The sequence below is a fragment of the Hyaena hyaena genome, unplaced genomic scaffold (genome assembly GCF_003009895.1).
Source record: "Hyaena hyaena isolate Hyena2069 unplaced genomic scaffold, ASM300989v1 scaffold_876, whole genome shotgun sequence".
Lineage (NCBI taxonomy): Eukaryota > Metazoa > Chordata > Mammalia > Carnivora > Hyaenidae > Hyaena > Hyaena hyaena.
The window spans coordinates 507,929-532,077 of NW_024081512.1; the positions used below are offsets into that span (position 1 = coordinate 507,929).

The 24,149-nt window shown below is 42.6% G+C and overlaps 1 protein-coding gene across 1 annotated transcript; it reads right to left on the bottom strand.

The window, feature by feature from the left end:
- Positions 1-10,160: 10,160 nt before the first annotated feature.
- Positions 10,161-11,186, bottom strand: MOS (MOS proto-oncogene, serine/threonine kinase). Its single transcript, XM_039220299.1, has one exon. The coding sequence runs from the start codon at positions 11,184-11,186 to the stop codon at positions 10,161-10,163; it is 1,026 nt and encodes a 341-aa protein (XP_039076230.1).
- Between the last annotated feature and the right edge of the window lie 12,963 nt (positions 11,187-24,149).

Here is a 24,149-nt window from a genome sequence, read left to right on the forward strand (position 1 = left end):
TCTACTTCCAGTTCTGAAGTCAGGGAAATTCTGTAACTTGACTCCTGTGTAAGGAGACTTGTCGAGGGCTGCCATCACTGTGCCAAGTGCTTCTCTCCTTTCCCTTTAAATTTCTTCTGGCTGTCTTCTGTTATTCCCCAGACCTTTAGGGTTTCCCTCTTTGTAACTTGATGCCCTGTTCAGCCGTGTGCAGGAAACTGTCTTGTCTGCCGGCTTCTCCTCTCCTTCCCTGAATGGGTGGCTTGTTCCTTCTGTTCCGCTTTCCCCCTTCCCAGGGAGCTGGTCCTGCTTCGTCACGCTATTTAAAGAAAGTGTGGATTTCGCCTAGTGAGTTGAGTCACCCATATTACACTAATCCAAGATCCTACTCCCTTTCGTTTCTTTGATTTCGTTTCTTAAAATTCATTTCATAGAAAAAAGCACATTAAAATATTTCCCCGTCATCCACCTTTACCTGAGACACACCCCCACACATTTTCTTTTTCTTTCTCAAATTTAGTTTTACTTTTTATCGATTATACATGAACATCAGCTAAAGAGTCAAATAGTTGCACTGGAATTATTGCAACAACAACAGCAGCAGCAACGACAAAGGCCTCTAGGATGCCATACCCACTCTTGGAGTCTTGTAGCCATTTTCAATTCCCTTTTGCTGTTGGTTTTGGCATCTGTCTGTGCCTGGAAGTAGTCTACTTATGTGGACGCTTCTTGATTTTTTTTTTCCTTAGTTTTAGGAGCTACCTGTTGACTTCTGTCTTCAGAAGATTAGGAGTTTGTTTTCTCCCCAGTCCTATCTCCAATACCTGTTGTCAAAATTCTCCTCCATTGGTCCTTCTTTCATTGTTACAACTTTGGTTAGATCGACATACCATGTGGTGTTCTCATAGCTACATAGGGCTCTTTTGAACTGAACCACTTGTTATGCTGCCTTTGCTTTTCTTGTACTGCCTAACTTTTTGTGTCCCCTCAGGGTAATACATTTTTTATTTCATTCGCTCTATAGTCATCAGTTAACCCTAAACTCTTCTCAGATTGTGGAAATGTTCCTTCAGTGTATTCAAACACAGACATTCTTTACTCTTGGCTTCTTGGGTCTCCAGATTGGCTCTAATCTGCCCTATTGCATGGTTGATAGCTTGTGGTCTTCATTTACCATCATCTTTGGAGATTTCCTTTGTCTCTCTCTTGAGTTGAATCTATTTCTTGGATCGCATCTTTTCTTCTCTTTTGGTTCCTACTTTTGCTTTGGTGGAATACCTTCTCAAGTAGTTTTCCTGAGAAAGGGTGCACAGGAGTAAATTGAAATCTTTCGTGCCTGAAAAGGTCTTTAGTCAGACACACATTCACTCGATAGTTTGGCTGGGTATAGAATTCTAAGTTAGAAATGATCTTCCCTCAGAATTTTGGAGGTAGTAGCCTCTATTGTCTTTTGGGATCCTTATCTATTGTAGGTGTTTTTTTGGGAAGCTTTATTAAAAGCTTCTTGTATTTTGTTTTTGTTGTCTGGGCAATTAATACTGCATCTTTTCAGTCTGGAAACTTTTGTTTCCTAAACTGTGTATTGTTAATCTCCTGTTTTCCATATTTCCTCTTCTTGGAATCTCTATTATTTGGATACTAGACTTCATGGACTGACCCTTCAATTGTCTTGGAGAAGACAATTGATATTTTTAATCTTTTTTTTTTTTTACTCTTCTACTTTCTAAGAGATTTGCCTTTCTTTATCTATCAGTTTTTCTGATAAATTTTTCATTTATGTTATCATAGCTATGACTTCCAAGGGCTCTTTACTATTTGCTAGTCTTTTTAAAAAAAATAAAACTGGATTTTTCATGTTGTCAATAAATAGTTCCTTTTATAAAACGTCTATGAGGATAATAAAATTTTTCGATCTTACTCTTTAATATTCAAGACTTTCTTTAAAAACAAGCTGAGCTGCCTACTATTTAGTAGGGCACTAAAGAGCTGACTGGTAACTCAGGTTCTATCTCAGTTTCCCCTATTTCTGGTTAAGGTTAAGCCTTCTAGGGCATACAAAACTTGCCAGTTTCCAAAATTTTGTTCCTATCACTTTCTCTCTCATTATCTTTGCCCTTCTGAATTAATGCTTTTAAAAATTAATCTACTATCACATATGGAATTTTAGGAAGGAGAAGAGATAAATGAATGTTTTTTGCCCTTCACCACTCACTGGAAGTTCCAGAATTTCCCAGAACAGTCAGGCAATTTTAAATATTGGAAATGTATTTAATATACCAATAAGGAAATCGGGATCCATAAAATCTTAAACATAGTATTGTACAACCTCTTCAAATGGGATGTAATTCTCAAATCCTAGGTCAATGGCTATGCCTGTGTTTTCTCTCACTGTGCCTGCCATGGTGCCAAGGATATAGTGGATGGTAAAATACAGGTTTGCTGAATATGTGAATGTGTGGATAATGATTTGTACGATCAGATTTATGTGAAAGGAAATAAGAATAAGGAAAGGAATAAGTACAGACTCCAACTATTTTCTCTTTTTCAGCTTTGAGCACCATATTATCCTTCTCAGATATCTTTTCTGTTTCCTTTAAAAAATCATCCTCAATGACACTTTCCTAATATTTGTACAAAGTCATGCCTTAGATAGTAATTTTCTTGATTTCATTCTTATGAATTTGATAAAATAAGTTGTTGAAACATTTGAAATAATGAAGCTAAGAGTAGATATTCCCTGCCCCCTCCCCGCCACCATCCTGGGTGGTGAAGTGAAATGGGTATGGACGTGGGTTCTGGCCCTGTCACTTAGCTGTATGACCCTGGGCAAGTTCTGAATCTCTGTGCCTGTCTTCTCAATATTTAACAAGGAAGTAGCAATAAATATAGGAAGTAATAATAGTAAATAGAGGTGTTGTGAGGCTTTAATTTGATATCTGTGTAAAACATTTTACAGTTCCTGGTGCATCATGCCCTCGATAGAGTTTAGCTGTGATGTGGATGCCTTTTCTAAATAGTGAAGAGAGTAATTACGAGAGTGATGGGTGCTGTGGAGATGGAGAATGTGACGGGGATGTTTATCAGGGGATGTAACTTAACCTGGGTGAGTTTTAGTCTTTTTCTTTCAAAGGCCATGGCACTGGCAGCCGCTCTCTGCTTTGAATCTAAGGAAGGTCAGAAAGAAATGAACTTCCTGGCTCACTTAAAAGATGTTTACCGTGATTTCATTGGCTTGAGGGAAGTTGGATGAAGGGGGCAATTAGGTGCAAGGATTCAAAGTGGTTTAAGGCAAACTTGTACAGATGAGGTTTGACTTTATTTTTAAATATCGTTACTATTAAACATTGCTGTTTTTGCATAGGCGATGCATTCCTATGGTTCAAATACCAAATTAACAGAAAAGATGCATGCCAGAAACTCATTACCATTCCTGTTCCATCTATCTGTCTCTTCTTACCACAGGTAATGACTTTTATTTTGTTTTCCCTTCTAGTGTTCTTATATGAATACAAACAAATATGAATATATATTCTCATTTCCCTTCTTTTTTTCACAAAAGGAAGCATAGCCTGGCATGCTGCATTTGTTTACTGTCTTACACCTTGCTTCGAACTTAAAAATACACTGCAGCTTTCTCAGTAACAGTAATAGGTGTATTCTTTTTGTTCTCGGGCATAGTGTTTTATTATACAGATGGATCAAAATCTAACTAGTTCTTATTGAAAGGTATTTGACTTGCTTCTAGTCTTTTGCTATTACAAAAATGCTATAATGAATAAGCTTGTTCATATACCTATGAGTATATCCGCAGGGTAAATTTCCAGAAGTAGGATTACCGGACCACAGGGTACTTGATCTTGTAACCTTCATAGATGTACCGAATTACTTTCCATGGAGTTTATACCAATGTGTACTTCCACTAGCAATTATCTGAAGGGACCCAGTTCCTTATACCTCACCAATCTTATTTGTCAATTTTTTGCATTTTGGTGATCCGTTTTCAATTTCTGTAATGGAAAATGGTATCTCAGATTAGCTTTAATTAGGAATTTTCATATATTTAAGGATTATTCATGTTTCTGTTTGTGAACTGATTGTTTGTCCTTTGTTTGTTTTTTTTGTTGTTTGTTTTTTTCCCTCTCATCAAATTCTAAGAGCTTTTCTTGTATTAGAGATGTTAGCTCTTTGTGGTGATTTGAAGTACAAATACTCTCTTCCAGTCTGTTAGTTCTTTTTTGACCTTATCTGTATTGTTAATTTTTTCCCATGTAGACATGTTCCTTCTTTTTATAGTTGTGAATACCAATTATTCCTTTTATGGCTTTGGAAAGGCTTTCCTGCTCTAATGTTATAATGGAATTGACCTTCCCCCTTTTCTCCTTGGTAGTTCCCATTAGTTCATTTTTTACACTTAAATCTTTGGCTCATTGAGCATATATTCATACATCGTGAGATCTAAACCTAATTTTGGTTCTGGTTGGCGACATAGGTGTCCCACTATAATTTCATTGAAAAGCCCATCTTTTCTCCATTGCTTTAAGAAACTATCTTTATTGGATACCAAATTCCCATATGTGTTTGATTCTTTTTCTGGACATTCTATTCTGTTTGAATGGTTTGTGTATTTATACATCACACCACAATATTTTCATTACTTAGATTTTGTACTACATGTTAATGTTTAATAGGACTAGGACTTCCTTATTGCTCATTTCTTTCTGAATTTTTCTGGCTCTTTTTATTTTGTATATAAATCCTAGAGTCAGCTTGTCTGATTTTCAGATGGAGATATACACACACAAATACAAAAATTGGAATCTTTTAAAATGTTTAAGTTAATTTAGGAAGAATGGCCACTTTTATAGTAAGCTTTCATTTGGTTTGCTGCCTCTTATGTACTTTTTAAGGTGTTTTAAAGACTTCCCCATAAAGATTTTGCACATTTTTCATTAAGCTTTTACCTACGTATTTTCTTCTTAATTGTTTCATTTTGAAGTAATTCCAAACTTACAGAAAACTTACCAAAGTGACATAAAAGTCCCCCAGATTCGGGGCGCCTGGGTGGCTTAGTTGGTTAAGCGTCCGACTTTCGCTTAGGTCATGATCTCGCTGTTCGTGGGTTCGGGCCCCGCGTCGGGCTCTGTGCTGACTGCCAGCTCAGAGCCTGGAGCCTGTTTCAGTCTGTGACTCCCTCTCTCTCTGACCCTCCCCTACTCACGCTGTCTCTCTCTCTCCTAGAAATAAATCATTAAAAAAAAAAAAAGTCCCCCAGATTCACTTTGACAAAGAATCCCCCCTTTGTTAGATCTGACCACATTTACTTTATCATTCTCTTTACATACATTTATAATTATTTCTTACTCTGAATCACTTGAAAGTCAGTTACAGACATGGATACCTCATTACTCTTTTAGGATTTCAGTGAGTGTTTCTTAAAAACAAGGGCACTCCAACATCACCGTGGTATAACTGGAAATGAAGACATTGATCTAATACTACCATCGAATCCAGAGACTGCTTTCCGATTTCGCCAGTTGTCCTAATATCGTCTTTTGTGGGACCATGATCCGATTCAAGATTATGTGTTATATTGGGTTCTCCTGTCCTACTCAGTCTTCCCTTGATAGTTTTGAAGTACACCCGCCAATTTGGGTTTGTGTGTTGTTTCATCGTGATTTGAATCAGGTTCTATGTCTTTTTCAGGAATATGATAGAAGCGGTGCATGTTTTTCTCAGGGCGCCCTCTCAGGAGGTCTGTGACTTCAGTTTGTCCCATTGCTGGTGATATTAACTTGAATAAAATGGCTTATATCTATCTACATCACTGGTAAGATAATGTCAGCAGGGCTTCCCACTGTAAGGATACTTGATCATTAATAAGTCTTTATACCTATTAGCAATTCTGTTGTAAGGTAGGACTTTCCTTTCTCCCTGACCTAGTTAATTATTCATAGTAGTATGAATTCCTATTTCATTCACTAGGGTTATTTATTCCTATTTTACTTGCTGTTATTATGTTAATGCACAAATAGTCTTAGGTTTGGCCAGTGGAGACCTGTCCTGTGTCCTTTTGAGGTGTCCCTCTCATTCCTGGAGCACTTCCTAATAAGGAAGGGGCATAAGAGTCGAAGGTCCGTTATGTGTGTTCTCTGCTCCGCAATCAGTCAGTTCTCTAAGAAGCCCTGTCTTCCTTCTGCTGCGAATCATTAAGAATTGAGGAAGGAAAACCTCAGAATTCAGAAACTACAATCTGGTGCTGAGGTCTGCTTCAAAACACCATTATTTTAGACCCTCTCAAAGGTCAGAACTGGAACATACGTGTATGTGCATCACACCTGCACATACCTATTTATGTCTCCTTCTGTACGTCTGTGTCTCTAACCGTCTATCGCTAGTGAAAAGTATGAGTTGACACTGATACGTCTTATTTCAATCCAACAATCTATTGTAGACTTCCTCCTTTTTGTACTTAAAGCCCCGTTCTCCAAGGGGTTCCTATCATCTTCAGTATATTTACTTCTTCTGCCCGCGTGTATGCAAATACTGCCCCTCGAACCCTGGCCAAACACCCCACCTTCTGGCCTTAATATCACCAACCAAGCAGCCCATCTGATGAGTTGGAGTTTGAGCCCCGCATTGGGCTCTGTGCTAACAGCTCAGAGCCTGGAGCCTGCTTTGCGAATTCTGTGTCTCCCTCTTTCTCTCTATGCTCCTCCTCTGCTCATACTCTGTCTCTCTCTCGCTCTCAAAAATAAATAAAACCTTAAAAAAATTGTTTAATTAAAAAAAGAAGAAGAAGAATGAGCCCTGCATCGGTCTCTCTACGGATAGTCCAGAGCCTGCTTGGGACTCTCTCCCTCCCTCTCTCTCTGCCCCTCCCATGCTCGTACTCTCTCTCTCTCCCTAATATATACATATATATGTGTGTGTGTGTTAACTATATCTTACAACATAGAGATTTCTTTTAATAGGTGAAGTAAGTCACTTACATTTATTGATAATGACATAAGTTTGATCTAAACTCTCCCATTTTATATTATTTTCTTTCTATAGTTTATGTTGTCTTTCATTCTGTGCTTGGTTCTTTCACCTTTTTTTGTTTGGGTAGTTGTATTTTTGTTCAACTATATACCTGTATATAATGTCCTTAATCCTAGACAATATCAATGAGCCCACTTCTATGAACAGCGATAACACTGACAGCTTATATCTCTTTTCCTCCTTCCTCTGCCCCAATTTATACCGGTCGTATATCTTTAATCCTTATCTTTGTACTGTTAAATATGCCTTTACCTCTGACTTGATTTGTCTCCTTTAAACAATTTCCTGTGACTGTTCGCTATTAGAGTATCATAGGTGAAACAGTCCACTACTTATTCTCCCTCCCATCAGAGCAGCCTTCCCGCGGCTCAGAGACTGCCTTTCTCTGCCACCCCAAACACCACATGTGTCTCCTTCAAGCAAGGCATTTCTGTGGTTTCTTCAGGCAGCCACACCTTTTTTCTCTCTCCAAACAAACCAGGCTCAAGAGGCTCCTGTGCCTGTCTTGTGATGCCTGATCACCCCCTCCAGTCCCCCCGCCCAGATGACCCTCTCATGTTCAGAAGGCACTGTTTGCTTCCACTTTCTGAGCTCTCCCACGGCCAGACCTCCCTTAGCACTTTCTGTTCCTTCACTCTCTGTCAGCTCCCGTCAGCTCAGCTCACTCTGATCTTAGCTCTGTTCTGAGGGTTTTCCCCTCCACTTCTGCACTTCACAGTGCTCAGCTCTTCATCAGGGCATCTGTTTTTGCCAAGGCTTTCTGAGATCTGCCACCCCCAAGCTCCTCCTCCCCCCCGCCCCCCGTGCTCTTTTACTACAGGCTGTGTCCAGTCATCCGGCGTCACTGCCTACACTTCATCGTCTGTGCGTTTTCTTCCATCATGTCACCGATTAGGGGGTTTACAAGGTACCTCCCACTTTGGGTTCAAACTTCCAGAAGTTTGAGTCGAAGCTGTGAGCATGTTCATTCTGGAAGTGAATTCTGGACCTTAATGCTTTTGATAGGTGACTTCACTGAGCTCACTGACAGTCTGTTAATGAGATATTCAACATAATTAGAAACTCATTAGAGCACCCTGGGCAGAGCAAACTGGCTTAAGATGCCATCGCATCTTAAACTTTCCAACAAGGGCTCCTGTTGCCACAATGAGCAGAGGAGGAAGTTGTTCACTGGTGTGTGGGTGACTTGTGCCCCCAGCTACACGGACGTAGCTAGCCATACTCACCCAGAATTTTCCATGGGCATGGACAGCTCGCTTTTGCTTCCCTCAAGAACAGTTCCAAACCATGATCTCGTAGACCTGCTACTCTCACTCACTCTTAACAGAAGATAGAAACCCGCAGATACCCCCCCACCCCCAGAGTCTCCTCAATGGCAATCCTCCCACTCTCCTTTGCTCACGTCTGGGAAGAAATACCCTTTCTCTCTGAAGCTATGATTTCTTTCCCTGGGTACTAATTTTCATTTCTTTTACAACTTTTTAAACTTCACCCATTATCTTTGTCTCTTCTTGCTCCGTTCACAAATAAACTCACTTTCTTCATCCTAAGAGAACTAAACCAAAGCCCAAAACGGGTGTATCTCATCTGTTTTGAATGTTTCTGCTCCTACCATCTTCCTCAACAGCCCAAGCACATCGAGTCCTTGCCATGACTGTCTGCTCCGTTGCAATGACCTTGCCCTCCACCGCTCGCAGAAACTACTGCTGCTAAATGGAAGCCAGAGTGGTCCTAATGATCAAATTCAGTTGCCTCATTCTGCACAGTCTTATGTCCTGGCAGCCATTGCCTTGAGTTCTAGAAGGGGCAGTCTGCTTTTACTTGCCTGCTCTCCCGCATCCAAATGTTAAATTTTACTATTCCTCAGGGTTGGTATTTTTTCCCTCACATATCCTAAATCTTTGTGTTCTCATCTATTTCCGAGTCCAAATATTAGGTAAAAGAGACTCAGTTGAGAAGTATTTTTCCACTAAGGCACCTGGGTGGCTCCGTCGGTTAAGTGCCTGACTTTGGCTCAGGTCATGATCTCATGGTTTGTGGGTTTGAGCCCTGCATTGGGCTCTGTGCTGAACAGATCAGAGCCTGGAGCCTGCTTCGGATTCTGTGTCTCCCTCTCTCTGCCCCACCACCCTCCCTCTTTCTCAAAAAAAAAAAAAAAAAAGTATTTTTCTACTCATAGCATGGACAAGTTCAACATATCACAAGAAATCACTTAAGATATTATTCATTTAAAAGTAAATTTACCTCAGGGTCCCTGCATGGCTCAGTTGGGTAAGCATCTGACTCTTGATTTCAGCTCAGAGCATGATCTCACCATCATGGGATCGAGCCCCACCTTGGGCTCTGTGCTGAGTGTGGAGCCTGCTTAGTATTCTTTCTTTCTCTCCCTCTCTGCCCCTCTCCCTCCCTCTTTCTCTCAATAAAATAAATGAATGCATTTACCTCAGTTTGTGAATTTTATGTATGAAGGTCATTATGAACAAGAAGTTTTGGGGGAAGAAGGAGAAAAACATCTTTTTCAAAAAAGGTTTTACTTGTTGGGCGTGGGAGCAAGTAAACTGTTAATAGTTTAAATTTAGGTCGTGGGTATATAGTGTATTATCTGAATTTATAGAAAAGTTTGGCATTTTATAATTCAGTTCTGTTTTGGACAAGCTGGTTTCATCAGTAACAGATTTGAATAAATCCAGGAGTAGGGGACTGTGGAAGCACCGTGTGTAACTCTCTAAGAGAAGAAGGTTGGTTACTAACAACAGTAAGATGACCACTAGATTTGTATTTGTGCAACTTGTCTTAGAAGAGGTATTGCAGGGGTGCCTGGGCGGCTCAGTTGATTGAGCGTCTGACTCTTGATTTCCGATCAGGTCATGGTCTCATGGTTCATGAGTTCACGCCCCGCATCTGGCTCTGCACTGAGAGCCTACTTGAGATTCTCTGCCCCTCTGCCCCTCCTCGTCTCTCTCTCTCTCTCTTAAAATAAATAAATTTTTTAAAAAAGAAAAAAGGTATTGGAGACAAAAGGGAGTTTTTAATAACTTTATTTTCTAAAACCCATCCTGCAAATATGTTTTTTCCACGCGGTCACTTCTTTAAAAACGAGTAGAAACAGAGACAAAGCTTATTTTGATACAGGCTCAGAGTCAGCCACATTCAGCTCGTAAGGAGTTCAGGTCAACCAAGAGGAGGGCCGCACTTGGCCGCTGCGAAGCACTGGCCCCCCAGCAGCCCTGGATGACCTTGGCCAGGCTTTTCCCAGACCTGGAGTCCGTGAAGACAGCTGCCGACAGAGACGGCCGAAGGCCGTGGGCCACCACGGCGTAGAGCACGTACTGCCGCTCCCCCGAGTACGGGGCCTCCTTGGCGGTCATTTGCCAGAGGGTGATGGCGAAGGAATAGATGTCCGCTTTGGGCGTCACGGTCTCTCCTTTCAGCAGCTCCGGGGCTCGGTGGGTGTAGGTGCCCCCCAGGGGGTAGGGGCGGGCCTGCGAGCACAGCCGCCCTTCCAGCTTCTCGGAGCAGCCGAAGTCCCCGATTTTGCAGACGTCCTGCTCACTGATCAGAATGTTAGCAGGCTTCAGGTCCAGGTGCACGATGCTCTGCGAGTGAAGGAAGAGCAGGCCGTTCACAATATCCAGGGAATACTTCAGACACTTCCCCAAACTTAACCGGTCTCCGGCACAGCAGGGAGGCTCGGCGTCCTCGTATATGACTTGGTGAAGGGTGACGTTGCCCCCAAACTCCATGATGATGGTGCCCAGGCTGTCGGAGCCCGCGGGCGTGCGCGTGCTGGCGGCCACCACGCGCACGACGTTGTCGTGGCGAAGCCGCGCGATGTTGAGCTCCGCCCAGAAGCTGCGCCGCGACGCCGCTCGGTTCTTGGCGCACCTGTTCACTTGCTTTACGGCCACCGGGACGCCGTGGTAGGTGGCCTTGTACACCGAGCCAAAGCCGCCGGCGCCCAGCCTCCGCAGGAAGCGCACCTGCTCCCAGTCGATGGAGCACCAGGCCAGCCGGCGGGGGAGCCGCGGCGCCCTGGGCGGACTGTCCCCCAGGAAGGGCCTCCCCGCCCGCCCCGGGCGCTCGGAAGGGCTGCTGCAGGGCCTGGCGTCCACCGACGGCGACAGCTCGCTGGGGACGTACCTGCGCCGGGGAAGAGGCGAGGGCATCGCGCCTTCAGCGTGGAGCCCAGCGCGACCCCGCGGAGCCAGGCGAGAAGGGAAAGGCCCGGGGGTCTCGAGGCCTCGCCGACTGCTCCTTGTCTCCACCCAGCGCTTTTCTCCTTTTCCTTCATTTCCCCCCCAACGAGCCACATCTGCGGTGTAATCAGCGCACGTTTTCTATCAGAAGGGGGAAAACAATCGGAATGAAGCACAGCCCTCCTTTTCAGATGACAGTATTTCCCTTCCACGCTTCAAGTGACTTCTTGTAAAAACAAGCTCTCGGCTGACACGAGTTCACCAGATAAACAGCACCCAGCTGCTCGCGGACTCTCCCCTTTCCCCCCCAGTATTTCCTTAATTATGATAAAACCGTTCCCCCCCCACCCCCCGCCCAGTGTCATCCGCTGAACATGATCAGTCCTCAGACTAAAGAGACCACAATAGTGCAGTGCAATTATTTCACACTTCGCAGGCTTTAATGATTGTCAGTGTTGTTTTCCAACTGCATTAAATCACTTCCAGCAGTTATTGGCAGGAAGCGTTGAAATAGGAACAGCTGACATTTGTTTAACCGATTACAGGGGTAATTAGGTGCAACATTCATATACGGACAAAAAACTGTAACCTTGAAGTAATCGATCCAAATAGAATCGCTGATACAGGGCAAAACATACGCCTCCTAAGTTCATCAGGGGAAAGGAAAATTCTCTGACACTCCTTGCAGCTTATATAGCAAATTAGCAAGACTTCTTAGCAACATATCAACTTCCCATGACCATGGCACTTTGCCCCCCCCCCCCCCAGGAAGCTCACTTACAAGAGAGATTCTAGACTTTGTAGCAAATGAATTACAGAAGTGTTGAAACAGAGTCTGGGGAGAAAAAAAGAACAGATTCAGATTCAGAGCCATGATCAGAACTTCAAATAATAACAAATATGAGAGAGTCCTAGGAGAGGAAAAATCTGAGTAGAAATGGCCCAGAATCACTACTGTCTATATATAACGTGGAAAACCAGATGTTGAAATTAAATCGGGGTCTTGCTGTTCAACCATAAATTCTTCCTTTCTAGTTTTTATAACAAACTCCCTGCCTCGCACTAGTTTTCATTCCATATCTTTGGGGAAAAGACCAACATTACCGTTTTGATTAAAAAACAGGAACATGTTAGGATCTATGTTTTGAAAGTTCTGTTTTTTGAAAGTTCTGTGCTTAGAGTACTATGTGATGTTAAACTACATTTTTATCATGACAGGTCTGTGCTTTTGAGAAATATTGGTTCTGAGAAGATAGGTGAACAAACACAAGGTATTTCCATAAGCCATTTGAAGTCTTTTGAGCCCTAAGATAGGATGTCTGCCCATCTGTGATATTGTGTATAGTGTTTAACCTTTTTTGAGCCTCAGTTTTTTCACTTAAAGAACTTAGAATAATAAATATGAAACTTTTTAATTTTGGAAAAAAAATTGGGGAGTTCTGTACGGATTGATAACTACAAAAGTCTAGAAGATGTACATGTACAAAACATTTTAGGAGAAAGGTAGTTGAACCCAACCCAAAATATAAAAGGATGACAGTGAAGAGAGTAACATAAGGAGGTAATGAAAGTATATTCTATAGTAAGTCTGTGCTGCAAAATTTATTTAATAGTTGTCACATAGTTGGGATTATAATTTAAGTGCTGAAACTGTTTCCTGATATTAGGAATGCTGTGAATATTCATCAAAGACGAATAATTGAGTGCCATAACCTTCTTGGCAAAATGATGTGACTTGTTATCGTATAATTTTTATTTTTAAGATAAGAGTATAGACGATTCATTTTCCAAAAAGTTGATTTTATTATTTATACAAAGTATAAGGTATTAATGAAAATGTGGTACTCTACATTCACAAGCCTCAAGTTCATTACACCCATCATCTGCCAATCTGCTCAAGAGTATTTCATTGCTGGGGCACCTGGGTGTCAACCCATTAAGCGTCCAACTTTGTCTCAGGTCATGATCTCCGGTTCTGTGAATTTGAGCCAGGCATGAGTTCGAGCCCTGCATCAGGTTCTGTGCTGACAGCTTAGAGCCTGGAGCCTGCTTGGAGTTCTGTCTCTCTCTCTCTCTCAAATAAACATTAAAAATTTTTTCACTAAATAGCCATTTTATTTAAAAAACTTTTTAAATGTTTATTTATTTTGGGGAGAGACAGACTGTGAGCAGTGAGCAGGAGGGGAGGGGGGAAGCAGAGAGAGGGGGACCAGGATCTGAAGCAGATTCCAGGCTCTGAGCTGTCAGCACAGAGCTTGACATTACCGAACTCACATACTGCGAGATCATGACCTGAGCTGAAGTGGGATGCTTAACCAACTGAGCCACCCAGGCGCCCCTGAATAGCCATTTTATTTATTTATTTATTTATTTATTTATTTATATTTTAAATGTTTTATTTATTTCTGAGAGAGAGAGACAGCATGAGCAAGGGAGGGTCCGGGAGAGAGGGAGACACAGAATCTTTAACAGGCTGCAGGCTCTGAGCTGTCAGCACAGAGCCCGACGTGGGGATTGAACTCAGGAGCCACGAGATCATGACCTGAGCCGAAGTCGGAGGCTTAACCGACCGAGCCACCCAGGCGCCCCCTGAATAGCCGTTTTAAAACAGCCTCTGGGGCCAGATGGCCAGGGTTCCTTCCTATCCCCCCCGTTTCCTCCTCCTACCTCAGGATTGCTGTCAGGATTGACAGAGTTCCAAATACTTAGATCAGGACCTGGCAAGTAATACCTAACTGCTAATTATTATTTATGAAACTCATACTAAACAGTGTATATGTGCTTGCACCAGTAAGACACAGATTTGTTAGGCAATAATGGTTTAAAATGTATCCTGCCAGGGTCGACGTAACTCACTCTAAGCGAAGCCAATCTGCCGTTTGACTGGTTTTTCCAACTTAAATGTTGAGGTTAAAGATCTAAGAGCCAGGTTGTTGCCTAACTGTAATATACGAAACATGCAGTGGATTAAGATTAATCTGATCAAATGCAAGAACCTCGTCATCCCCAAATAAAGGCAAAGGATGACGTTTCTTGAGAGCAGGGCTGGCACCGCCGGCCCCAGAAGAGCTAAGGAGGCAGCGGAGAGAGGGAGCCGGGTGCACGGCTGAGGAGCGCACTGACAAGGACTGCAGTGCTGTGGCGGCCGCCTCTCCGCGCAGGGCCACTCGGGCGTCGGGCGCAGCGCGGCGGCTCTGTCACAGGCCGCGACGTGCGCTGACGGCGGGCGGCCGAGTCCACAGCGCGATGAATCGGATTCCGATCGGAGACGCTGAGGGGCACCGAGTGCAGGAACGGTCTCTCTGGGGGCCCGCGTGCGGTTTCCCTTCCCCAAACGGCGGCCTCCGCCCGCCCGGGGCTCCCTGGGGGCGGGGGCGCTCTCCCCGCGACGTCGGCGCCTCCCCTGCACGCCGCGCGCCCCCGAGGCCTCCCGGGCCCCGCAGGCAGTGCGCGGCCCCGGGGGCGGGAGCGCGGCTGCGTCGGGCGCGGCGCTTCCCGGGCTGCCGACGCGCACGTGCGCGGGGCCGGCCGGCCGCCCGCGGTCCGGTGTGCGGTGCGCCCGCGCTCGTGCGTCCGCAGACGCCCCTTTCCACGGCAGTGCACAAGCATCACGTCATCTTCTGGAGGACATCTTTAAAACGCCGTTCCACTCAAGGTCGTAGCGACAACGCAGCGAGCCCGCCGAGGACGACCGCGTCGGAACGGCCACGGCCCTGGGTGCGCATGCGCCGGGCGCCCCGGCTTCCCAGCGATCTCCGGGGACGACCCGGTTTCAGAAGGTCGAAATGCGGAGGCGGGTCGCAGGCGTGGACGTGTGGCGTCGCGAGTCACAGCCGTGAATTAAGGTCGAAAATTCACTTTTGCTTCATTTTAGAACTAAAAATCTTTTAAAAACCCCAAAAAACCCAACCATGTACTTTGCTAAAAATAAAGATTATAGAGTCAAACTTGCAAAACTTGTATTTATTTTTTTTTAACTTAAGTGGTATTGTACTGTTATTATTCTGAAGGTTGAGCTTTATGCTTCGCAGTATATCATGGACTTGTTTCCACGTCTGTAAGCATAGATAGCTATTTTGGTTTCTTCTAAAATAATATGATGGTCAGGGGCAAATCCAAGTTTCGTGGGGCTTAAAGCTTATCAAAATTGAGGGAATATTTGTAAAAAAATTTTTACAAATCAGATATGGAAGTGAATGTTTTTAGATGAGAAATCACAGCAAATTACACATTTTGAAAAGCTGACAATGTAGTCATCACAAATTCAGCGAAATAACAATCTTATTAATAACTAATACCTGATACCCCTATATATTACTTTCCCCTGCATTTTGGGAGGATATACTTTTTTATTACCTCTTCAAATGACAAGGATGCTGTGAAAATTTGAAGTTGGGTAGAACTTCAATTAATATCAACATGAGCGTTTTGTTTTGTTTTGTTTTGCTGTTATGGGTTTATTTTTTGGAAAATTAAATCGATCCAGAACTTTTAATGGTGTAGAGCACTTGGGGGAGATTGCTTTTATCTAATTGTATTAAATGGCAGTCAAGCATCCAACACACCCCACCCATGAGATGATGTATTTACATCTGGTCCTAAAGACAAGTCAAAACAAACTGCCACTTCTCTAAAATATTTGGTTGCACATCTTATTTTTGCTGTAATATGTGGATCTGTACATCATTTCTCTGTGAAAACTTTGTGTGACCTCCAGATTTTTACTGTAAGTATTTAGCTTTTCATGAGCACAAAGATTAAAGGATCTTTCTTTGCCCTGGGAGTCATTAATTGCTTGGTTAGTAACAGATATAGTGTCTTGGCCAGACTTAGTTGTGGAGAGAATTAATTTTATATTTATGTGTATTTCCATTCATACATGCAACTTTGGCCAGCAGTATTTATCACCTCATATATTATTTATAAAATTGCTTTCTTAAAACAGTATAAGAGAGGTGCCTGGGTGGCTCCGTCGGTTGAGCGTGCGACTTTAGGTCAGGTCATGATCTCACAGTCTGTGAGTTCGAACCCACGTCGGGCTCTGTGCTGACCGCTCAGAGCCTGGAGCCTGCTTCGGATTCTGTGTCTCCTTCTCTCTGCCCCTTCCTCCCCTGACTCTGTGTCTGTCTGTCTCTCTCTCTCAAAAATAAACCTTAAGAGAAATAAAAATTTTAAAAAACAGTATAAGAATACCAGTGAAAACAGGAATAAGTAAGGGTTATTTGATTATGATGCAACTTCTCATAATATAAGAAAAGATAGAGGACTGTAGCATGAAGTTTAAAATAGTGAAGTTCCTGGGATTTGGAGCAGTCAGCCTAGATGCCAGTTCTGGAATTGATACCTACCAGCCGGATGATCTTGGATAGGTCACTCAACCTATACCTGTATATCAGTTTGTTCATTTGTTGAATATAAATATTGATAATGCCCGGCTTCTTTGCTGTATAGCACTTAGAGCTTGAACATAGTAAGTACTCAATAAGTGTGTTTCAATTAGATAAAACCAATCCGTAACGTTACTAGCCTAAAGTTAAAATGGTCCTAGAAAGTTGCAAAAGTGCTTAGGTTTATAATGCATCTTTAAAAATATAATTAAAACTGAAATCATAAGAGAAAAATTTATATTGCTATTTAAGTTGCAAACATATATGGGGTAGCCTTTTTTTTTTTTTATGTCTTATTTATTTCTGAGAGAGAGACAGAGACAGAGACAGCATGAGCAGGGGAGGGTCAGAGAGGGAGATACAGAATCCAAAACAGGCTCCAGGCTCTGAGCTAGCTGTTAGCACAGAGCCCGACAGGGGGCTCGAACTCACAAACCGTGAGATCATGACCTGAGCTGAAGTCAGACGGTAAACCGACTGAACCACCCAGGCGCCCCTCTACATTTTTGACTTCACAGGAATTTTAAGACATTTGCAAATGCCTTCCTTTAAACTGGTTTTCAAAATCTTTTGAGTTTAATGGTATCTTGCAATTTTCTTATATTCTTAAGACCGTAAAATGCTCATGGATACTTGAAATGCTATCTGATTAAAACTTGGTGATCCTGAATGTGTTTGTCCAACTTACAGTCACAGTTTATGGGATCCCATTCTACAGGCATCCTTCCTTACGCCAGAAAACACTTTTTAATAGTATGTATTTAAAATGTACTAAATTCTGAATTTTTCACTGATGAAATAAATGAATCAAAATAACATCATATTTGAATAAAGGATTCAAAAGTAATGCAGGCTATTCAATTCACCATCTTTATGCTAATTTGTTTCCTGTATATCATGATAGACTCGGGACTTTGCAGAGTCTCAATGTGATTTAACCAACTGCAGCAATCATTGTCTTTTATCGGAAGTTGATGCACCGCGGGAATTATAGCACTTGTGTTCTTTGACACAGTCCCATTAATCTGCACTTTTTCTTGTCCCTGGTGCAGCAAGTTGCCTCAGGCTTATAACCTACCCTACCCCAGACATGCAATCAGCCATTTTTCCCGGGGATCCTGGAAAGATGGAATTAGAAATCACAATAGTGAAGTTTACTCATTAGGTTCATTCTCTTAGTCCTTTGCTCCTAGCTCATTTTAGCTGGTAGAATTAGAAAACATATACTTCTTTTTTTTTTAAAGCAGGGGTTCATATCGATATTTCTAATTCAGTTCTAACATTATACTTCCTAATTAAAACACTTTGCTTTTATAATTTCCTTCCCCTTTCTCTTATTCTTAACATCTTGATTCCAAACAAAATTCATGTAATTACCCATGTTGTCTAACAAAATTATTAAATAAAGCTTAAGACTTCTTTGGCAGTTATTTTTATCCTTATGCTTAATGCCACTTCGGATGTATAGTACAGTTATTTTCTGGTGGAGCCATTCATACTAATTTATTCTGAGCTTCTATAATTACATGGATCAAATATGTGTATGCATATATCATATGTGATTAATATGATTTAATTTGTTTTCAATTCTGGGAAGTTATCAGTAATTTTCTTAAAAGGTAGTGGCTTTCAGCCAAGAAGTTTTCTTCTTGTGTGGTTTTCAAACCCTGGAGCATGATAGAAGCCAATTATCGGTCTACCATATGAGATGAAGAGTAAAGGGCAAGTGAACCACATGAATTTCCCAGGTTCTATATGAAAATTTCCTTTAGCTACCAGCTGATATTTATGTAACGACCAAATGTAATATTTTGAGCATACAATTCAGATGCACAAGTTCTGGTTGGGCAATCTAATTCTGTCTTTTATTCAATTTCCAGTAATATTAGAATCTACATAGTTTCATATATTCCACTAATGTCTTTTATTTTTTTGGTTTAATGTTTATTTATTTTTGAGAGAGAGAAAGAGCATGAGCAGGAGGAATGGGCAGAGACAGAGGGAGACACAGAATCCGAAACAGGCTCCAGGCTCTGAGCTGTCAGCACAGAGCCCATGGGGCTCGAACCCACGAACCGTGAGATCATGACCTGAGCTGAAGTCAGACGTTTAACCGACTGAGCCACTCAGGCGCCCCTCCACTAATATTTAATTTAGTAAATACACGATGATATTAAAACCTTTAAACTTGATTTTTCTTTTTTAGCTTCCTTATATAATATATAACATTTTTCTACCAACTCAATAATATGTAATAATTTTACATTGTATAGCATCCAAATGATTCTCTAAATTGGTTTTATCCAGTCCCGACATTTTAATTTTCCTCCAGGGTAGATTTTAAGGAGGTATGTAGTATCTAATAAAACAGTAGAATTCTGTTTTATGAAGAAAGGATGGATGCGGTGTTAGTCTACCTCTTCTGAGGAGCAGGTTAGCAAGACAAGATTAGACATGCAAGGGGGGGTGCCTGGGTGGCTTAGTCGGTTAAGCGTCCGACTTTCGCTTAGGTCATGATCTCGCGGTTCATGTGTTTGAGCCCCGCGTCGGGCTCTGTGCTGACTGCCAGCTCAGAGCCTGGAGCCTGTTTCAGAATCTGTGACACCCTCTCTCTCTGACCCTCCCCTGCTCACACTGTCTCTCTCTCTCTCTCACTCTCTCTCTCTCTCCTAGAAATAAATAAAACGTTAAAAAAAAAAAAGGTCAAGGTAAAAAAAAAAAAGATTAGACATGCAAGAGACCTACTGCTGGAGCACATCTGAGGGAAAATGAGGAGGGATCGGGGTGGGGGGCAGCTGGGGAGTGTCAGCCCCGGATGCAGTTCTGACCCTTGTGAAGGACAGAGGGAGGAGGGGAGGGTGGGGTGGAAGAGTCTTAGCCTGTAATGTAGCCCTTAGAAGGTTCAATATGGCAGGTGAGGAGTACTCAAGTCAAAGATGCCCCTTAGAGGAATCCCGTGCCTCCTAGGAACGGGCTGGCTCTGTGTCCCTGTCGCACAGCCACTGTCTAGGAGCAGTGCTGGGAAGCTTGGCTTCAGTACAGACATCATGGTGGGTTTTAGAGTGAGTGCAGCTTATTCTGGGGCTGCTGGCCAGCAATATGTTCTGCACTCAGTGATCTGAGAGGCGCAGGTCCATGGCCACCATGCATAAAATATGACAAGATTTTGTGGGAGAACTTCTCTACTTGGGTCAAAATTCTGATGTCACTTTTGACATACACAGTTATTATTATCCTAATGTTTAATTACAGTGTGGAATTCCAGTTTTTAAAAAGCCTTTGGATAAATTCTATTTCTTTTTGAAATAGAATTTCTTTTTGAGGTTAAGATTGTGCTTTAAAAAATAGATGTATTTGCTTAAAACCCATTCTTGTTTTAGCTTTATACAAATACGTATATCCTTATCCTTATCCTTATACACATTCCACCAAAGGGGTAAACAAAAAGTTGTATATAGGATTGAAGTAACAGAACCCCTAGAAGTTTCCAAGCAGACCATTCTTGACAATTACAGCATCCCAAGTGCTTTTTGTAAGTAAAGCATTTAAAAACATTTTTTTAAAATTTATTTATTTATTTTTGAGAGCGAGTGAGAGAGAGAGCGCAGGGGAGGGACAGCGAGAGATGGGGAGAGAGAATCCCAAGCAGGCTCCACGCTGTCAGTGCAGAGCCTGAGGCAAGGCTTGAACTCACAAACTGTGAGATTATGACCTGAGCCAAAACCGAGAGTCAGATGCTTAACCAACTGAGCCACCCAGGCGCCCCAGGAAGGCATTTTTAAAATTGGTACAAAGAGAGTTGTTTTATGTGTGTGTGTGGATAGATAGGTTGTGTATAAAACTTTTTGTTGATTAAAACTTGCTTTACTCTGTTCTCTTGTTAGACTAAGACTTTTAAAATATAAAACTTTTAAATCCATATCTACATAGAATATATAATGTGTCTTCTTAGTGCCTCTTGTTAGATGAAGATTTGTGTGCCTCCTTGCCAGCTTGAGGACTTCAGTGCTAATGCTTTAGGGCTTAATCTTGCGTGACATTATAAAGCATTTTAGGGGCTCCTGGGTGGCTTAGTTAGTTAAGCGTCTGACTTCGGCTCAGGTCATGATCTCACGGTTTGTGAGTTCAAGGCTCGCTTCAGGCTCCGTGCTGGCAGCTCGGAGCCTGGAGCCTGCTTTGGATTCTGTGTCTCCCTCTCTCTCTGCCCGTCCCCTCTGCTCTCTCTCGCTCACCCTCTCTCTCTCTCTCTCAAAACCAAAATAAAACATTTATGTCTATTTAAAAAAACATTTTATAGTGAAGGTCCTGGCATCCCTGGCTCCTGTCTTTGGAAACAGAACATCAGGAAACTTGTGGGAACGCCCTCGTAGGTGATTTTAGGTGATTCTGGAGGAGGAAGGACCCATTATGAGAAGATCGTTTCGCTCTGGTTCAGATGGGAGGCTGGGGTGTAGTCTCAGTGGTCATACTTGGGCGAGCAATGGAAAGAGAACCTTCTCGAACCTTCCCCTCAGTTTCTCTCTCAACATCGTTAATGAGGTTTTGACTGCTTTCTTGGCAACTTATGTAGGATCCTCATCTCCTCTTCCATGCATACCACGAATCAGTGTGGTTGGCATGGTGATTACCCTGGTTTTTCTTCAGATGTTTCAACACATCATAGTCCCAGAGTCCATAAAGGAGAAGGTGAAATTGGGGGGCATCTCTAATATGCCTATTGCAGAGCTTCCAGACCGTGCACCGTAATGTCCCAGTGCTACCTGAGGAGCATTGGGCATCATGCCAGTTAGATATGGTGATAGCCATGCTTTGTCAGTCTAGCCTAGGGAAGAAAGCGGGATATTAAATGTTTTTATTTGCTGTTACAGGAAAGATACAAGGTGTGTGTGTGTGTGTGTGTGTGTGTGTGTGTGTGTGTGTGTGTTTGAGGTTGAGGTTGAGAAACAGAGGCTAGACAAAGAGATTTATGATTCCTACCTTACCTGATACCTGAGGTTGCTGAAGCAGAGTTGAGTCCTGAAGTCCAAACATGGCGACCCAGGATAGTGAAGGGCAGGTGCAGAGGGGACGAAAAGGGGCTTAGCAACATCAAGTGACTGATTCTGCAGCCTCCTTTGCTGAGCCGAGGTTCCCTGCTGCAACAGATTTGCTGACCGCGCCAAATTCTTACAGAGATAAAAATCATGGTTTCAGACCTTAACATGCCTCTGACATTTACTACTAATCTGTACACAAAGAAAAAAGAGAGAAGCATACGCGTATCAGTGGTTCAACCCCCTGGTCTTCTTTGAATCTTTAAGTTTTGCTTGGTCTTTTAATCACTTTTTCTATGGAACAAATATAAGGAACTTAGTTAGCAACATCAGCAGCCCATTTATCTGGGCAACTTGAGAACATCTCTGAGAAGTGTGTGTGTGTGTGTGTGTGTGTGTACACGTGTGTGCATGTGTGTGCATGTGCACAGTCTCCTGGAAAACAGTCAAGTGTGTGGGAAAGGGTACCTGTGTTATATGGGAGCTGCAGGTGCTTTTGGGAGGGATAAGTAGAATCTTTATCTAAGGATTCCCTGAAGCATCCACTCGGGATACCAGTGAACGCTTATGAAATAAATATTCTCTTATTCACAGAGACATTTGACTTAGGCTTCTGTGTTTATTAAATTACTACTGTGTAATTTTAAACTATGTCATAGACCTATCAACCAGAGGCTGATATGGGGTTCATATATCCCAATTATTATCGACACATTTTAAAAAACGTTTCATTTACTAATTACCAAAAAAAGACTAGCTTAACAGCTTCATCCCTTCCACAGCTGAGTGTAATCCTGTACGACTGCACTCTCTCCTACAATGTTTAATTATATGACCAGATGTTATTAATAACTTGAGTCCATATTGGTCCCTCCATTCAGCCCAACCCAAGGAAGGGGGCTGGCCACACAGTAATTTGTCCCAGATGACCCCATAGAAGGCATTCTTTAGCTTGTGTCATTTTTCCACCAAAAGGAATAGTGTTGAGTTAGCACATTAACAAGTATGTTGATTCAGGTGACGCAGAATCATGGCTCCAACCTTGAACAACGGTAGTTACAGTCAGAAGAGGCAGTGCCAGGAAGCATTCTAGAAGATACGCGATTCCTGTAGATTTTCATTTTGAAAAGCTTTGGGTGTCCAGGGCTTTCCACTTAATACTTCTTTCTGTTTGGTCTATATCTTGCACAATTAACCTATAGGCTGTCCTCTATGTTTGTATCCACCCCCGCCCCTATCAATACATTATCAATGCAATGCGTGATTGTTATACATTCTTGAACCTAGTTTAGGCCATAAGTTTAAATTCCACTGCACCCATTATCCCGTTATAAGAGGCGTTGAGGAGTGTATAAATCAATTATTATTGCTCAGTGGTCTTCCAGGGAGAGAGATGACTGCCCTAGCTTGATTCATAGAAGCTTATAAAAATTAGGGGGATTTAAGATGATCTTTCAGTATAGAAACAACAGTAGCCGTAACATTGACGCGGCAACAACAGACTCATTCAGTGTACTTACCCACTCTGTGAGGGCTCGTAGTTTCCTCAGAAATGGTGGACATCAACTAAAGCAAACTGAGGCAAAGAGAAATTTCCTGGAAAGATTCCATAGGATCAGAGACTCAGTGAGAGCCCAAGAGCCATGCTCAGAAGTGAGCCAGAACCGAGGCCCGTTTGTACAGAATAGGAAGCGTGAGCCACTGCAACAGGCTACGCAGAGAAGTAGGACCAGGATGCGACCCCTGGACTGAATGTCCCTCAGCCATTTCTTTAGTCTTAGGATGGAGCAACCCACGGGCCAGTTCTGTTCACTCCTCTACCCTCCTGGTTGTACCAGCAGCAGGAAAGACAGAACACGACCCTTTGGTTTCCTTGGAGGAAGAAGGCAGAGGTTTCAAGCAGACCATGAAACACTGGGGGAGAAGTAATTTTTCAAAAGGAAGCCAACACGTGTTGGGAGGACTGGATATTTTGTAGCCAAAAGGTGACAAATATACTCTCCACTGCCCAGGGGACCTATCTGTGCCCCAAACCTAGGCGGTAAGGGGGACATGGAGGTGTGAACTACTGGAGGGCGTCTAATTCCGGTATTCAGCTGGGATGACTTCGCATGCTCTAGAACCCTCGTGCTATTTCAGGGTTATGGTTTGGGTTGCAGTAGGAGATTCCAAAGAGTCCTGCTTTGCAAGTCCTAATAACAGTCCCTTTCAGGCATGCTCTCTACACATTCAGACTTTCCAAGGACAGCTTCCTTTTTTTAGGACCATCATAAGTCCTTTCTTACACTATTCTTGAGAAGGGAAAAGCTGACACGGGGTAGTCACCAGGCCCGTCTGGCCGCCTTGAAGTGTTTGCACAATTAAGTCATTTTGGACTTTCTTTTTTTTTTTTTAATTTTTTAATGTTTTATTTATTTCTGAGAGAGAGAAAGACAGCATGAGCAGGGGAGGGTCAGAGAGAGAGGGAGACACAGAATCAGAAGCAGGCTCCAGGCTCTGAGCTGTCACCACAG

Excerpts from the sequence above, each read along its gene's own strand:
- MOS (XM_039220299.1), bottom strand. The coding sequence starts at position 11,186 with ATGCCCTCGCCTCTTCCCCGGCGCAGGTACGTCCCCAGCGAGCTGTCG.